The sequence below is a fragment of the Piliocolobus tephrosceles genome, chromosome 3, assembly GCF_002776525.5.
Source record: "Piliocolobus tephrosceles isolate RC106 chromosome 3, ASM277652v3, whole genome shotgun sequence".
NCBI lineage: Eukaryota > Metazoa > Chordata > Mammalia > Primates > Cercopithecidae > Piliocolobus > Piliocolobus tephrosceles.
The window spans coordinates 104,378,502-104,397,211 of record NC_045436.1 but is presented as its reverse complement, the minus strand read 5'-3'; the positions used below and the strand labels follow the sequence as shown (position 1 = coordinate 104,397,211).

General features: G+C 37.5%; 1 protein-coding gene across 5 annotated transcripts in view; it reads right to left on the bottom strand.

Annotated features, from left to right (window-relative positions):
- WDFY3 (WD repeat and FYVE domain containing 3) overlaps window positions 1-18,710 on the bottom strand; it is a 315,830-nt gene that overhangs the window by 191,140 nt on the left and 105,980 nt on the right. For 4 of the 5 annotated variants that reach the window (XM_023222514.2, XM_023222517.2, XM_023222516.2 and 1 more), the window contains exon 3: window positions 753-963. In XM_023222514.2, the coding sequence (XP_023078282.1) occupies window positions 753-932 (180 nt within the window). In that variant the 5' untranslated portion in view covers window positions 933-963. Of the gene's footprint in view, window positions 1-752; window positions 964-10,603; window positions 10,656-18,710 lie in introns of all 5 variants that reach the window. The other variant, XM_023222515.2, reaches the window with a different exon arrangement.

Below are 18,710 nucleotides of genomic sequence, written 5' to 3'. Positions count from 1 at the left end.
TTTTGCCTCCCGAGTTTAAGAGATTCTATTGCCTCAGTCCCCCGAATAGCTGGGATTACAGGCACTTGCCACCATGCCTGGCTCATTTTTGTATTTTTAGTAGAGATGGGGTCTCACCATGTTGGCCAGGCTTGTCTCAACCTCCTGACCTCAGGTGATCTACTTGCCTTGGCCTCCCAAAGTGCTAGGATTATAGGTGTGAGCCACTGCGCCTGGCCTAAAAAAAGTTATTTTAAAAACACCCAACAAGTTTGCTACATGTAATTTACAAAATACATTAAAACATTAATTCTATTTGGTTTATCTATAGCCTACAACCATCCTCTTATAGTATCTCTTAGACAATAGCAAATTGTAATGACTTTTTAAAATGTACAAAGGGCTTGGGCAGTTGTACCATTTGATGTAATAAAATCATCACTTTAAAAGATAACAGAAATAACACAATTGATAATTTACAATCTATTCCTCTTCCAAAACTCAACCATAACAGGGACATTTTAAACAATGGTTCACAGCTTGCACTTTACCTGTTAAAAATCAAAAAGTCTCACTGAATGTAGTTTATTCTGACCAGTTTCACATCAAGTCACATTGCTTTATAGCAAACTGGAAAGATGAAACTAGAACAACAAACTTCTTAAAAACTAACTCATCCTATCATTTTTTCTACCTATGGCTTACCAGTAACCTTCAGATTCTTGTAGTACCTCCCAGTCCTGGAAGGTGTGTGTCTGGCAACCTGCACTTACCCTATTAAACACTGGCAGCATCATATACAGTTTCTCTTCTTGTTCCTTCTGAGTCATGTGCCGGGGAGGATGGCACAACTCCGTGAAGAGCCGGCGGAGGTGCATCAGCCCTAAGGCGTTGTCTTGTGGGCTGCACTCCTCCTGCCTCGGCCGCCCCATGATCCTCTTCACCATGTTCATCTTGGCTGGTTGGTGAGACACACTTCTAATTCTGTTGGAAAATGTCAATACATGAACAGTCAAAACATCATCATCTTGACTAGGTCAAGCATGCATGTAAGAGCTTATAAGAAATTTGCAAAATAGAAAATTCTGTCTAAAATATATCTTTCTACTTCTTTAAACAGAAAAGATAGAGAAGCAAAATTTGATGAATCCCCCTGAAGGACAAATTATTAATCATAGCACTGGAAGTTCCTACTCACTTTGCCACAATTTGTATAAAATGTAAAACATTAATCAGACAAGTAGCAAATGTTTCCAATTAGTTTAGTCATATCAAGTTCAAAAACAAAGGCGCTGGGCATAGTGGTGCACACCTGCAATCTCAGCAGTTTTGGAGGCCGAGGCAGGCGAATGGCTCGAGCTCAGGAGCTCGAGACCAGCCTGGGCAATATGACAAAACCCCATCTCTACTAAAAATACAAAAATTAGTCAGGTATGGTAGTGTGTGCCTATAGTCCCAACTACTCAGGAGGCTGAGGTGGGAAGATAACTTGAGCCTGAGGGGCTGAGGTTGCAGTGAGCCAAGATCACCCACTGCATTCCAGCCTGGGTAACAGAGGCTCTGTCTTTAAATAAATAAATAAATAAAATAAAAACATAAAGGGATCACAAAACTTACTATTAACAGACTTCTTAATGGTTAATGTAAAAATAATGAAAAAACAAACTTTATCCTAATCTCAAAACATCGAAGACAATCAAAAACCCCAAAACCTCACAACATTTTCTATTTTTAGTTATTTAATTTATAATTACTTTTTTGCTAGAAAATTCAAGTATACCTTGAGTACCTGAAGAACAGTATATATTATAGATTAAAATGTGCACATTAAACACAATAATATCCTAACTTATAAATCATAAAAGGACAGTGAAAATGATCATGTGACTGAAGACTACTTTCTATAGTTTGGTAAGTCATGTTAAATCATTTAGTGGATAATGATGCACATTTTTCAAAGAAGTAAAATAGAATAGAAAAAAATAGACGATAAGAAAAGAATAACTTGTTTCATGATGTTTATTTCAGATAAGGGTGTATGAATGTGTACTGAATCATAATGCAAAATGTATCCCTTGCTGGAGCTGCAGTTAAAAAAATACACAAACTAACCACTGAGTTAAAGTTTATACAGAATCAATAACAATAAGCTTTCAGAAAGCATCATTACCCCTTTTTAACCACTACTAACAATGCCAGTAATTGGTTAAGTCTAGATACAAAAATAGGATATCTTATAAAAGGAACCAGGAAGGGTGGGAGGACATTCTGGGTATGCAGATTTTGGATGAAGGGACATTTGTTTTTTAATCCATAGAAAAGCAGGCATCACCTGAGATTAATTTTTAATTTTGCTACAGAACCACATAAGCCAGTATGCCATTTCTTAAGAAACGAAGGACTACAGCAAGGTTACAGTTTTATTTACTAAACATCTGCCTACTGATTTTAAAACTATAAGAACAAGAATTTCAAACACACTTGCCCTTGAGAATTTTGAGTGAATTCCATATTTGACTACAGGCATATGCTGAGGCACTGTAGCTAACAGGGGGACAGGATGTGATTCATCACAGGTGAAGAGGAGACAGACAAATGGTGCCTACAACTCTACCAATGGCTTGTTTGCACTGAATGACTACTGTGCAAAGAGCACTCAGCACATTCTCAAGTGCCCAACTGCTGGAAACAGTGCTAACACATAGGCAAAGGGCTGGGATGAGCAGTTATTCTGCAAAATAACAAAAGTTAGTACAGTACAAAGATGTCCAATGTATCTTATTCTTGAAAAATATGTCTTCCATATATAAATATTTCAACAAATATGTTAAAATAACCTACTATGTGCTAGTATTTAAAGTCCTGGAAACCCCCAGAGCAAAACTTAAATTTGAAGTGAACTATGAAAATTTTATAAATTAGCTAACATTTTAGATTATGTATAGTTCTGCTCCTTTTCCTTACCCTGAGTTGATAATTTAGAAATTATGGATAGGACTTAGGGGATTCATGATACTCCAACACTTCAAAATTTTTTTTTCCAACAGATTCTCAGCTTTCAAAGGGGTCTAAATCATCTTTTAAAAGGTCAAGAATCATTCTCTGTTTTTAGAATGAGTTTCGAGGAACTTACAGAACATCTCATTTGCTCTTGATTCCAACTCACAAAAACGGACTGAAGAGAAAATTCTCCATTTTTTTCTCCTACGTTTTATTGAGGTACAAATTGAGAAATAAAAATTGCATACACTTAAGATATACAACAATGTTCTGATATACATACACACTGTGAAATAATCAGCACAGTCAAGTTAATATATCCATCGCCTGAAATAGTCATCATTCAAAAAATATGTGGTAAAAACATGTAATATCTACCCTCTTAGCAAATATCAAGTATACAATACACTATCAACTATCAATAATGTCACATTACTGTACATTAGATCTCCAGAACTTTCTATCCCTTGACCAGTATCTCCCCATTTCCCACTCTTTCCAGCCCCTGGCACCCACCACTCTACTCTCTATTTCTGTGAGTTTGACTATTTTATATTCCACATGTAACTGATATCATACAGTATTTGTCTTTGCATGACTGGTTTATTTCACATTTAGTATAATGCTCTCAAGGTTCACCTGTGTTGTTGCAAACAACAGCACTTCCTTTTATAAGGATGAATAATATTCCATTGTGTATGCTGCACATGCACACATACGTATCTCATTTTCTTTATCATTCATCTGTCAAGGGACATTCACATTGTTTCCATATCTTGACTTTTGTGAATAGTGCTGTAACAAACATGGGAGTGCAGGCATCTCTTCAAGATACTGATTTCATTTTCTTTGGAAATATACCCAGAAATGAGATTGCTGTATCATAAAGATAATTCTATTTTTAATTTCTTGAGGAACCTCTAAACTGTTCTCCAAAGTGGCTATACCAATTGATATTCCCACCAATAGTGTACAAGAGTATTTCTTTTTCCACATTCTGGCCAACACTTTTCCACATTCTGGTCAACAATCTCGCCATTCTAACAGGTGTGAGGGGATATCTTATTGTGGTTTTGATCTGCATTTCCCTGGTGATTATTAATGCTGAGCATCTTTTCACACACCTATTAGATATTTAGGTGCTTTCTCACTTTTTAATCAGGTTATTTGAGTTTTGCTATGAGTTGCATGAGTCCCCTATGTACTTAAATCATTACCTACACCAATATCATCAGGCTTTTTTTTTTACCTAGTACTTTTTGGTTTTAGGTATTATATTAAAGTCTTTAGTCTATTTTGAGTTAGTTGTTGTACATGGTGTAAAATAAGGTCTAATTTTATTCTTCTGCATGAGGATATCCAGTTTTCCCAACACTACTTTTTACGGAGACTATCTTTCACCATTCCATGTTCTCAGCACCCTTGTTGAAGATCAGCTGACTGTCAATGCACCGATTTATTTCTCATGTCTCTATTCCATTTCATTGGTCTATATGTCTGTTTTTATGCCAGTACGATACTATTAAGATTACTGTAGCTTTGTAATATATTTTGGTATCAGAAAATATGATACTTTCAGTTTTTTTCTTCTTGTTCAAGACTGCTATGGCTATTTGGGTTCTTTTGGGGTTCCACAAGATTTTTTTTTTCTATTTCTGTAAAGAATGCTATAGGAGGCCAGGTGCAGTGGCTGATGCCTGCAATCCCAGCACTTTTGGAGGACGAGGTGGGCAGATCACCTGAGGTCAGCAATTCGAGATGAACCTGGCCAACATGGTGAAATCCCGTCTCTACTAAAAATGCAAAAAATTAGCCAGGTGTGGCACACACCGGTAGTCCCAGCTACTCAGGAGGCCGAGGCAGGGAATTGCTTGAGCCTGGGAGGCGGAGGTTGCAGTAAGCCAAGATGGCACCACCGCACTCCAGCCTGGGTGAAAGAGCAAGACTCCATCACAAAAAAAAAAAAAAAAATGCTACTGGAATTTTTGATACGGATTACGTTTAATCTATAGATCTTTTTGGGTAGTATGAACATTGCAACAACATTAACTCTACCAATTCATGAACAAAAGAAATCTTTTTATTTATCAATGTTTTCTTTAATGTCCTTCATCAACGCTTTATTGAAGCGTACAAGTCACTTCGATTAAGTTTATTTCTATGAATTGCATTTTTTCTGTTGCTATTGCAAATGGGATTGCTTCCTACCTTTAAGAGAAGCCCCCAAGATAAGAACTCACTCAAAGTACGATAGCGAAAAAGAACTTGGATGAGAATCCAGGCCTTCCAACTCCCAGTTAAGTGGCCTTCACCAGGCTTACTTATATTGAGGTATCAATTTTAAATTATAAAATCCTTGGAAACTGTGACTCTAGTTAGCATGTTTATTTATTTAGCATCAGGTAACAATCAGAATGTGAAAATAATCTTTTTTGAGTTTTCTGAAACACATACATCTGTTTTTTTTTTTTTTTCTTTTGAAACTAGTTCTCACTCTCACACCCAGGCTGGAGTGCATTGGTACAATCACCGTGCTCACTGCAGCCTCGAACTCCTGGGTTCAAGTGATTCTCCCAACTCAGCCTCCCTAGTAGCTGGGATGACAGGCATGCACCACCATGCCTGTCTAATTTTTGTATTTTTTGTAGAGACAGGGTTTCGTTCATCCTGTTGCCCAGGCTGGTCTCAAATTCCTGAGCTGAAGTGATCCGCCTGCCTCAGTCTCCCAAAGTGCTGGGATTACAGGCATGAGCCGCCACATCTGGCCTCAACTTTCATTTTCATTTTAAAAATACACATGATCACATTATGACAAATATTATCTCACTATATATAACCAAGCTATTGCAATATGGTTATTTAATATTTTATCAGATACAAAAGGATATACACCAAACAATCAAAAGTGGCAAAGATTCTTTCCTTGACCAAACTCTAGTTAGGCTCTTCTGAACTCTCTTCTCATCCAGGCTTGGCTTTTGGCCTTCAGTGTTTGTCTCTACATTGTCCAATTAAAAATCTGCTAAGTCAGTTTAGCCAGAATCCCCATTCTAATATCTGATTGGGTGGCCACATCTCCCACAACCCTCCAGGTAATGGATGTCTGATAACCCTGGCCTGCCTTCAGCAAGAATCTTGTTAGGTCAGTTTAACCAGAAGCCTCAATGTTTCCTCTTAGTAATTTTCTATCCACTGACTGCCCCCTGCACCCCAACACTGCTACTTGGCTATAACATGCCTACCTTTCCTCGTTCTTTTCCAAGTTGAGCCCACTCTCTCCCTTTCACTGCAAAACCCCACTGGAATGATCCCTACATCTATCATGATGGTCTTGAATAAAGTCTGACTTATTGTTCTTTTACAAATGCCAGAGACCAGGCACAATAGCTCATACCTGAAATTCCAACACTTGGGAGGCCCAGGAAGGCAGATCCTTTAAGCTCAAGCGTTTGAGACCAGTTTGGGACACATGGCAAAACCTCGCCTCTACAAAAAATACAAAAATTGGCCAGGCATGGTGCTGCATGCCTGTATTCCCAGATACTAGGGAGGCTGAGATGAGGGGATCGCTTGGGTCTGGGGACATAAAGGCTGCAGTGAGCCGTAAGCGTGCCACTGTACTCCAGCCTGGGTTACAGAGTGAGACCCTGTCTCAAAAACAAGTGCCAGAATAAATAATTTATTTAACAGGAACTCAGTGGGTTTACTGGTACTTCTCAATTACTCAGATAATCTCAATGATGGGGGAAAAAAAGTCAGATTCCTCCTTTGCTCCTAATGTACCAAGTAACACTTAAGCATATCAGTTTTCTGAACCACGGTGGGACAGGATAATAGGTAATAGGGTCTGCAGACAGGGCATCTAAGGACAATTTGTGTTGACTTCCTAAAGCTGAATCAAAGTCACACACCAAGGTCCGGGGGCAAGAGATCTAAGGCCAATTCGTGCTGACTTCCCAAAGCTGGATCAAAAGGAAAACACCTGGGTCTGGAATTTCCAAAAACTAAACCATCAGGAAATACCCCATCTCCCCAGGCCCGAGAAGCAAAGGATCGAAGGCTACTCTAACCCTTCCCTTTCCACCACGTCTTCGATGGAAGGGGAAAGTGCCCTGGATGGGCTGCGGGCCAAGCTCAGGCCATTCCTTCATCCGCAGAGGGCACCAATTCACCGCAGCCTTTAATTAGCCATGGAGCAAATCCTTCATCCAGATAAGGGGTAGCTGATAGGACCTCAAAAGGAAGACTTAAAACCCAGAAAACTTTGTAACCAGGCCCTTGAGCTGCTTGCTTGGGCCCACTCCCACCCTGTAGAGTGCTTTCTCACTTAAATAAATCCCTGCTTTTGCTGCTTCATTCCTTCATTACTTGTGCTTCACTGCGTGTGCATTTTGCCCAGTTCTTTGTAGAAAACGTCAAGGACCTGGATATTTCACACTTCAGGCCTGCTCTCTGGTAACCTTAGCTTTGGCTACATTTAAATGTTTACATTTAAAACATAATTCAGAACAAGAAGTAACATGTCTAAAATACTCTTCGGCAGTGAGAGTAGAAAGAATAGGCACTTATCAAACCTTTACAAACATGCCCATATAATAAAGCAGGTAACTTCAGGAGAAAGGCTCTAAATACCCTTGAATCTTGAGTTTCTTTCATCTATAAAATCTTTCCTCATCATCTTTTCATAAAACTTAAATAACATCATTTCTGTAATATGCCAAGCATACTAGTTACATTCAATAAATCTTATCTTTTCTTCCTTCACCTTGATCATGAAACATTTAATTTTTTATATGCATTTTTAGTTATTTAAACAAGCAAAGCAAAGGAAATACTATAAGCCCTTACAGTACTATGTTTTAGAGACTTGCAAAATGACACAAAAAATTAAGGAATAATTTATTTTTTAGTTGGATGTAGAGTAAGAGGTTTACAAAGCAATAAAGAAAAGATATGCAAAATAAGGAGGACAAACCACAGAAGAATGTTTTTGCTTAATTTTAATGTTAGTAAGGGTTTTCAAAGTATTTATAAAGATTATTGTGTGTAAGAACTGACTTTCTAATACAAACCCTATTTGGTTTCATAAGAAAAAATAATGTTAGGACTGCCAGCAGGGGGTTATTTAAATAACAATGAGATAATTACTGCAATAAACCGAGATAGTATTTCTTAATCTAATCTCTTATGTTAATAAGAGAGAACCACTTTAAACTTGCTCACCCAAAATCATTTAAACAGTTTTCCATTACTTAAATCATAGATGGGTATAGATCAAGTAAATAGGCTAAATTTTTAAAATATATTTGTCAAGTAACTAGCTGCATTTGAGTAGCTCTGCTAAAAGCTTAAAATAACTTTCCTAACTCTTTAATTATATAAGCGAAGAAACAAAACAGACTCGCTACATTCAATAAATGTAATGTAAGCTCACATGGCTAAGTGAAATCTTACAGTTTCATCAGAGAATTATAAGCAATTACTGAGGTTTTTCTTTTTTCTTCTTCTTAATCTTTCTGGAAAATCCTATTTTTCCTTACACTTTGAAAAGTAAAGGCAAACTTCTTATATTTTTGAAGGATAAAGGCAAAACTCAGATGCTCCCAACAAACTGGGTATATAAACCAGCAATCTAATATGTACAAAAACAAGTTCTAGATATAGTCCTGAATTTGAATTTAAAATTTCTACCTTCTGAAGCATTAAGTTTTTTGTCTGTCAAGGAGAGTCACTATCATATTTTAGCCCAGACTATGAGATATTACAAGATTAGTCCAGTCTATGGACCCATCATACTATATATACACCGAGCCGCACAATTTCTCACATTTCTTTAAACATTTTTTGGTGTGCTTAATTCTTTTCATACAGAAAAACATATTCCAAAGCCAAAAGCAACTCACCTCCATTTAAGAATACTTCAGTTACATATAATTTACAACAGCAACTGTTGAAATCTCCCTGCTACCTTTCTGGAACCCTTCCTACTATAGCTCCTAATGCTATCTTGGGAGCAGAAATTGCAACCACTAATAGAAGCCCTAAAGGTAGATTTATCTTAATAGTTAAAAGGCAGTTAGGTTACTTGGTATGATTAATAAAGTCTAATTCAATTATATTATGGAATAAATAAACTTTTGAAGGCTGATCTGAGATCCCCAGCATTCTCTGAGTTTTTATACATATGATGCTAAAATTTTGTATAAAAGACATGCAAAAAGATTCTTATAACAGAATACTTTTATAAAATGTGACTGCATAATACTGACAAGTTGTGCATTCTACATATGTTTGCTAACCTATAGTTCAGGTCATTTAGCTCGGTAATCACTGCCCACTATCCTCAGTGGAAGGCACAGTACAGGGAGAGTGAGCTCAGGAATGAGATGCACTTCAGCTGACCTAAAACTTACACAGATATATCCCAGATCTTGGCATCATTAGGAATTTATTTCTGACATTTCAAATTCCAAAATCTCACTCTGAGATAATCTTTTATCCCATTCCCCTTTCTCATCACTGAATCTGTGGTCTTCACTAGAATCATTTATCCCTTGACTTCTCCCAGAGGTGAGGCCATATTTAATTCTCATCAGCATCTTCACGCCTCCTGCATTCCTGGCCTATACACCTTCTCAACATGTATTCATACCTCCAAGAACCCAGCCACATCATTTCTTCTTTTCTAATTTTGGGTTGCTGGGTACTACAGAGAAAATTCTATAATTCTGCAGACTGGTTATAATATAGTTATTATTTTATACTTCTTTCCATAAATAAAAACTAATAATTCCAAATAGATTAAAGATTTGCATGTAAACAAACAATAAAATATTAGCAGCAAATATAAAAAGAATACTTATACTTTAGGGTAAATCTTTAAAAGGGAAAAAAAGACAGACTTATCGCCAAAAATACCACAAAGTTAAAAGATAAGCAACAAATAGGCAAAAAATACTTGCAGTCCTTTCAGCAAAGTATTAATAATTAGGATATCCATAGAACTCAGACTCAACCACCCTGCAGCAAAGTAGACAGGGAATACAAATAGACTACTCCCAGTAAAAACACTACACAACATATATGAAGAGGTACTTAAAATCACTAATCCAAGAAATGCAAATAAAAACAAAGTACAATTTTTTGATCATTAATTTGGTAAAACTAATAGGATTTCTCTTCATAGACAGTAAGAAGTACTAAGTAAAATGGAAATTACTACACATATAAATCAACAAGAAGTTATCCTGTAGAAATATTCACACAGATCACAAAGATGTCAGACAATGTAAATTACCACATTATGTTATTATAATCATTTTCAATAGTGAAAAAACTGGAAACAATCTAGTCCTCTAACAGATCAATAGGTAATTCATGGTACATCCATGTCATGGAATATCGCTAAAAGAACATGTATTAATATGAAAAGAAAAGTTAAATAAAAAAACAAATAAGGGATTTAGCACCAAAATGTAAAGAGTTTTGAAGTCATCTCCTGTTCTTACATAAGAAACCAATGGATAAACTTTAACTCAAAGACTTTTCTTGGGCCCATCAAAGAACTGAGGTCGCAGGGCAAACAAACCCCAGAAGTCCAGAGTCACAGCTAAAATCAGCCTACCTGCATCAGAGGTCTCTGCAGTCATGAACTGGTAGGAACACCTCAATGGTACCTGTGACAAATTGGTGGCAGGTGAAAGTGGATTAGCATGAGAGGGAGAAATGCCAGGACCACAAATTTCCAGGGTTCCAATCACAGTAGGTTTTCACGGCGAAGATCTGAGAAAGATCCCCTCCCTGGCTCTACCAGAGGAGGGGAAGAATGAGTAATCGTTGTGAAATGCTCTCAGAGTATTCTCCATAACAAAGGCCTACACTGCAGGATGAAAGATTTTATCAGAGCCTTGTCTTTCCTGGGGGAAGGGCATTTCTTCCCCTCCAGCCAGCCCCTTCAGCCTTCTGGTCTCACTTGAGGTCCAGGAAAAGGGGGCAAAGAAAGAATAAAGGAAGCAAAGCCCAGGAGAAACACTTGGAAGGTCACAGCCCAGAGTCCAGGTCCACTAAAACACTGATACTTAGTAATAAGATTATAAAACATTTTCCCTTCCTCCATACTTTCACCATACCAACAGGGCTCTTAGAAAAAAAAAAAAAAAAAATCAAAAGGAAATGCTACAAATCAAAAGCACTCTAACAGATAGAAGAATGCTTTGATAGGCTCAACAGCAGATGCATACTGCTGAGTAAAGAGTCAGTGAGTTGAAGACAGGTCAACAGAAACTTCCAGAAAGAGAAGAGAGAAGGAAAAAACAGCATATTTAAAGTAATAATGACAAAGAACTTTGAGAACTTTGCAAAATTAATGACGAAAACCAAACCACAGATACAGGAATCTCAGAGAATGCAAACATGATAAATACCTAAAAGACTACATGTAGGCATATTATATTCAAACTGCAGTAAATCAAACATAAAGAGAAAATCATGGAAGCATGATGAGGTAGGGGGATAACAGGGAGGGAAAATAGTATCAATAAAGGAACAAGGATAAACGTTTTAGTGGGCTTCTCATCTAAAACATACAAGCAAGAAGAGAAGGAGTGAAACAGTTTAAGCATTAGGAGAAAAGCCCACCAACCTAATATACCAAATTCCCACCCATGAAATTCCTAGGAATTCTATATCTAATGAAATTATCCTTCAAAAATGAAGAAAGAATAAAGACTTCCTCAAATAATCAAAAACTGAAAGAACTTGTTGTGAGGAGATCTTCTCTGCAAGAAATGTTAAAAGTTCTTCAGAAAGAAGAAAAATAATGTGGGTCAGTAAATTATATCTATATTAATGAAAGGAAGAACACTGGATAAGGAATAAATGAAGGTAACATAACATTTTTATCCTTTTTTTTTTTTCTTTTTTCAAGACAAGATCTCACTGTTACCAGGGCTGGAGTGCAGGCACGATCCTGGCTCATTGCAGCCTCAACCTCCTGTGTTCATGTGATCCTCCCACCTCAGCCTCCCGAGTAGATGGGACTACAGGAGCATACCACCACAGCCAGTTAATTTTTGTATTTTCTGTAGAGATGGGTATTTGCCATGTTTCCCAGGCTGGTCTCAAACTCCTGGCTCAAGTGATCTGCTCACCTCAGCCTCCCAAAGTGTGAGGATTACAGGCGTGAGCCATCATGCCTAGCTTTTAAATATTCCTAATTGATCTAAAAGATTACTGATTGTTTAAAAATAGCAATAATGTGTTGGATGATTATAGCTTATGAATAAATAAGATAAATGAGGCAATATCACAAGGGAGAGGAGGGAGGAGCTGGTAATGCTATTGCAAGAAACTTGCAGTATACTTCAGTGATAAAAAGTGTCATATGAAGGCAGATTAAGATAAGTAAAAAGTGAATGTTGGCATCTAGGGCAACCATTAAGTTTAATATGCTGCCAGGTGCGGTGGCTCATGCCTGAAATCCCAGCAATTTGGTAGGCCGAGGCGGGCAGATCACGAGCTCAGGAGATTGAGACCACCCTGGCCAACATGATGAAACCCCATCTCTATTAAAAATATAAAAATTAGCCAGGCATGGTGGTCGCCGCCTGTAGCCCCAGCTACTTGGGAGGCTGAGGCAGAAGTATCGCTTGAACCCTGGACGCAGAGGTTGCAGTGAGCTGAGATCGACACTGCACTCCAGCCTGGTGACAGAGGGAGACTCCGTCTCAAAACAAAGAAACAAACATTAGCTGGGTGTGGTGGTGGGCGCCTGTAATCCCAGTTACTCGGGAGGCTGAGACAGGAGAATCACTTGAACCCAGGAGGCAGAGGTTACAGTGAGCCAAGATCAGGCCACTGCACTCCAGCCTAGGCAACAGAGCAAGACTCTGTCTCAAACAAACAAACAAACAAAAAACAAGTTTAATATGCTAAGATAGGGGATTAAAAGAAATCATATAAAATGCTCAGTTAAAACCTGAGCAAGAAAAGAGGGGAGGAAAGAACGAAGAACAAATGCAACAACACAGTTACAAACATGACAGATATTTATCCTACTAAATCAATAATCACTATAAATGTGAGTGGTCTAAATACACCAATTAAAGGACAGAGAATGTCAGAGGGGATTAAAAACTCAAATCCCATAGACAATATAGTATCTATATGAATGTAAATTTAAATATAAATAATCAGATAGGTTAAAGGTAAACAGATGGAGAGAAATACGCCATGCTAACTCTAATCAAGAGAAAGCTGACTATTGACTTACCCTTGAAATATAAAAGATTTTTTAAAAAGCAGGATGGAGTAGCTAAATTAATTTTATACAATGTAGTCTTTTGAATATGAAAATAATATCAGGGATAAAGAGAGGCATTATATACCGACAAAGGGATCATTTCTCCAAGAAGACATAACAATCCTTAATGTGTATAGGTCTAAAAGGAATATAAAAATATGTAGGGCAAAACCTGAACTGAAGGGAGAAAGAGACAAAATGATTATTAGAGTCTGAGACAGCACTCATACATTAATTGATAAATCAAGCATGCAGGAAATCAATACATATACAGTTTACCTGAACAGCACTATCATTAAACTAGATCTACAGTTGACATTGATAGGATACTTGATTCAACAACAGCAGAATACACATTCTTCTCAAATTCACGTGAAACATTCACCAAGACAGACCACATTCTGTGCTATAAACACACCTTCACAAATTTAAAAGAACAGAAATCATATAAAGTATGCTCCCAGGCCACAATGGAATTAAAAGAGAAATTTGGATATTAAACAACAAACTTCTAAATAAACATATGGTTCAAAGACTTGTCAAGAGGAACTGAAACACATTTTGAACTAAATGAAAATACAACTTATCAACATGCATAAAATGCAGCAAAAGCTGTTCTTTGAGGAAAAAAATTTCCTCAAAGCACTAAATGTACACATTATAAAAGAAGAAAGATCTGAGGATTAATAAACTACACTTCTACCTTAGGAAACTAGAAAAAGAAAAGTAGTTTAGGCTTAAAGAAAGCAGAAAAAAATAATCAAAATTAGGGCAGAAATTATTGAAATTGAAAAAAAGATAACAACAGAGTAAATCAATAAAACCAAATGCTTGCTCTTTGAAATGATCAGTAAACTTAGTCTAAATCTCATTAACACATGACTGGTGTCCCGTTCTTTTTTTTTTTTTTTTTGAGACAGGGTCTCATTCTGTAACCCATGCTGGACTGCAGTGGCATGATCGGGGCTCAGTGTAGCCTCAACCTCCTGTACTTACATAATTCTCCTGTCTTGGCCTCCCTAGTACCTGGGGCTACAGGCATGCACCACCACACCTGGCTAATTTTTGTATTTTTTGTAGAGATGGAGTTTCGCCATGTTGCCCAGGATGTTCTCGCACTACTGGACTCAAGCAATTCACCTGCCTCGGCCTCACAAAATGCTGGGATTACAGGTGTGGGCCACCACCCCCGGGCCTGGTGTCCTGCTCTTAAAGCTCCTAAGTTATCTTCCGAAAAACCAAGCAGAGGCCAGGCGCGGTGGCTCATGCCTGTAAACCCAGCACTTTGGGAGGCCGAGGCAGGCGGATCACCTGGGGTCGGGAGTTCGAGACCAGCCTGGTCAACATGGTGAAACCCTGCCTCTATTAAAAATATAAAAATTAGCTGGGCATGGCAGCACACACCTGTAATCCCAGCTACTGGGGAGGCTGAGGCAGGAGAATTGCTTGAGCTCAGGAGGCAGAGGTTTCAGTGAGCCAAGATCGTGCCAATGCACTCTAGCCTGGCTGACAGAGCAAGACTCTGTCTCAAAAACAAACAAACAAACAAACAAAAACAAAAACAAAACCACAAAGCCGGTATCATACCACTTTTCTGATTTAAAACCTCTGTTGATTCCCTATTGTCTAAGAATAAATTAAAATACAATTTTCAGCATCATTTACCAGTAAGCCACCTCTTTCACTCTAAATTCTGCCACACTGAAACTATCTCCCAGACTGTTAGGCCCTTTCAGTCCTCTATGTATTATGCATATTGTTTTCTCTGCTACCGATGCCGCCCATCTTCTGCTTTTCCAAGTAGCCTAAAACTCAGCTCTAAGGTCACCTTCTCAGAGAAGTCTTCCCCAAATCTCCAGGCAGAGTTTGTTGTTCAGCTTTTAGCCTACCATGAAACTTTAGTTATAAAGTCATGCATTGCTTAACGACAGGGATACACTCTGAGAAGTGCACTGTTAGGCGATTTTGTCCTTGTGCAAACATCAGAAAGTGTATGTACACAAACCTAGATGGTATAGCCTACTACAAACCTAGACTATACGGTATAGCCTACTACAAATCTAGGCTATACGGTATAGCCTATTGCTCCTAGGTACAAACCTGTACAGCATGTTGCTATACTGAATACTATAGGCAACTGTAACACAATGGTATTTGTATATCTAAACACAGAAAATGGCCTGTAATCCCAGCACTTTGGGAGTCCGAGGCGGGCAGATCATGGGGTCAGGAGTTTGAGACCAGCCTGGCCAACATGGTGAAATCCCGTCTTTACTAAAAATACAAAAATTAGCCAGGCATGGTGGCACGTGCCTGTAGTCCCAACTACTCAGGGTCTCAGGCAGGAGAATTGCTTGAACCTGGGAGGTGGAAGTTGCAGTGAGCCGAGATAGTGCCACTGCACTCCAGCCTGGGCTACCAAGCAAGACTCTGCCTCAAAAAAAACAAAAACAAAAACAAACCCAGAAACACACACACAGAAAACATACAATAAAAATACCGTAGAAAGATAAAAAATAGTACACCTGCATAGGGCACTTGTTACGAATGGAGCTTGCAACACTGCAGTTGCTCTGGGTAAGTCAGTGAGCAAGTGGTGAATGAATGTGAAGGCCTAGGACATCTGAATATATCGTAGACTTTATAAACACTGTACACTGACGTTACACTAAATTTATAACAAATATTTTTCTTTCTTCAATAATAAATTAACTTCAGCTTACTGAAATTCTTTTACTTTATGAACTTTCAAACTTTCAAATTTTTAAAAAACTTTTGGACTTTTTTAGAATAATAAGTAGCTTAAAACACAAACACGTTGTACAGTGGTACAAAAATATTTTCTTTCTTTATATCATTCCATGAGCATTTTCATATTTCAATTTTCTTCTAACTTTTAAAACAGTTTTGTTAAAAAAGACACAAACACACACATTAGCCAAGGCTTGCACACGGCCAAGATTATCAATATCACTGTCTTCCTCCTCCACATCTTGTCTCACTGGAAGGTCTTCAGGGACAATAACCATACAGAGCTGTTATCTCCTATGATAACAATGCCTTCTTCTGAGTACCTCCTGAAGGATCTGCCTGAATCTTACAGGTAATTTTCTTTTTATAAGTGAGAGTACACTCTAAAATAAAAATTAAAAGTATAGTATAGTAACTACCTAAACCAGTAACATGGTAATTTATTATCATGTATTACATGATTCATATACATGTGTTATGTACTATACATAATTGTATGTGCTATGCTTTCATACAACTGGCAGCGCAGAAGGCTTGTTTACACCAGCATCACCACGAACATGTGAGCTGTGCTTTGTGCTATGGTATTACAACACTTATGACATCACTAGGTGACAAGAATTTTTCCAGCTTCATTATAGTCTCTGGGAACACCATCATATATGTAGTCTGTTGTTGACTAACATATCATTATGCCCTGCATGACTGTAATCTGTTACAGAATATTAATCATTAAGAGAGACAGTATAACATATTAGTTACAGAGACTTCCCAATTAATTGTATCACTTGCTAACTGTTTAACCTCAAGTCAGATACGTTCTGTGTGTAAGATTTCTCATCTGGAAAAAAAGAAGAATTATTAGAACCTAACTCATAGTGTTATTTGTAGAAAGTAGGTAATTTATTACATGGAAAGCACTTAGATTAGTATTTGGCACAAGTGATCAGTAAGAGACAGCTATTATTACTGTTATTCTACTGTAATGTACATTTACCAGTAAATGATTATTCCCATTAGCAATAATTTTCTCAATAATGAAAACCAAATCTTATTTAAGTTTGTATCCTTAGTTCATAGTAAGTGGTTGGTGAAATAATTACATGTTAAAAAAAAAACACAAAACTTACATAGAGTTATATACCTGGTAAGTGACAGCACTAGATTTTCTGTTCAGATATTCTGAGTTCTGGGTGTGTATTTTACTATTCCTCACAAAAACTTACATATTACAACATAAAAACATGCTTAAACTTACAATTTATGTATCCTAGTCCTCATCCTAAAGAAAGCTTTTGCAGGACATCTTACATATCTCCTGATAAAAAATTACATTAATCATTAATCATTTGTTCTAAATTGAAAAGATACCAACTTGCTTAAATAAATTTCATGCTATTAAATTATCAATATCTTGCATCAAACTATAAATTCCTTGAAAGAAGGCTGTGCTCTCCAAATCCTTTAACACATAGCTAAGTATCTGGTACACAGTAGAATTGAAAGAATATATGTATGAGTGATTCCCAAAAGTACAAATTTTAAGGCTCTTTATTATCTAGTCACTGCATAGGCCTGACCTTCTTCATGCCCCACTATTGTACTTTAAGCAGAGCAGTCTACTGCAGGCCTTCTTGCTCTGCCTGCACACACCCTGAGCCCTCTCCTGGGAGCTCTCCGCCTCTGGCTCTTCTACATCCAGATGATTATGAATCATCCTTTAAATCTCAGCTCAACTGTCCCTCTTCTAAGAATCTTTCCAGCTTTCTTTTGTTGTTGTTTTTCTCATTTTGTTGCCCAGGCTGGAGTGCAGTTGCATGATCAGGGCTTATTGCAGCCTCCATCTCCTGGGCTCAAACCATCCTCTTACCTCAGACTCCCAGTTAATTGTTTTATTTTTTATAGAGATGGGGTCTCACTATGTTGCCCATGCTGGTCTCCAATTCCAGGCCTTAAGTGATCCTTCTACCTCGGCTTCCCAAAGAGTTGGAATTAAAGGTGTGAGCCACTGTGCCTGGCTGAAAGCATTCCTGAATCTCCCAGTTTGATAGATGCCTCCCATTCTTGGTTCCCATAGCATCTTGTGTACATCTTTATCATAGCATTTATCACATCATGTAACTGCTGTTTTGATTGTCTTTGTCAACACCAGACAATGTAAGATTATGGAAGGCAAAGGTCATATCTTACTCAACTTTTTTTTCCTGAATACCTGACATGGTACCTGACAAATAAGAAAGAGACAAAAGAAAGATTCATAAATGAGTAAATGGTGCTGAGTAAGAGTTTAGAAGATAAATGATTTAGAGGCAGCTCAAGGATTAGTTAAGGTGATTTAAAATAGGCCAAAGGGGCAAATTTTTTCTTTAAATTTCTTATCTGTTTATTTTAAAACAAGAAAACTTAGAAGACAACTTTGATTTTATGGTTTAAAATCAATTATATAGCTAAAAAAATGACCATTTTTGTTAAGATTGTTGGGTACCCCATAAGGTACTTTTTAAAACATGTTCACTTAAAACTGACATAAATTCAGAAAATAAGAACTATTTAAGAGAAGGCAAGGGCAGAAGGAAAAAAATTACTAATAGAGAGTTGGGTTTGGGTGGTAAACAGATGATGACAAAACAAAAGGCAATAAGCCAGAACCTTCTGCTGGAAATTCATGCATCAACAACAT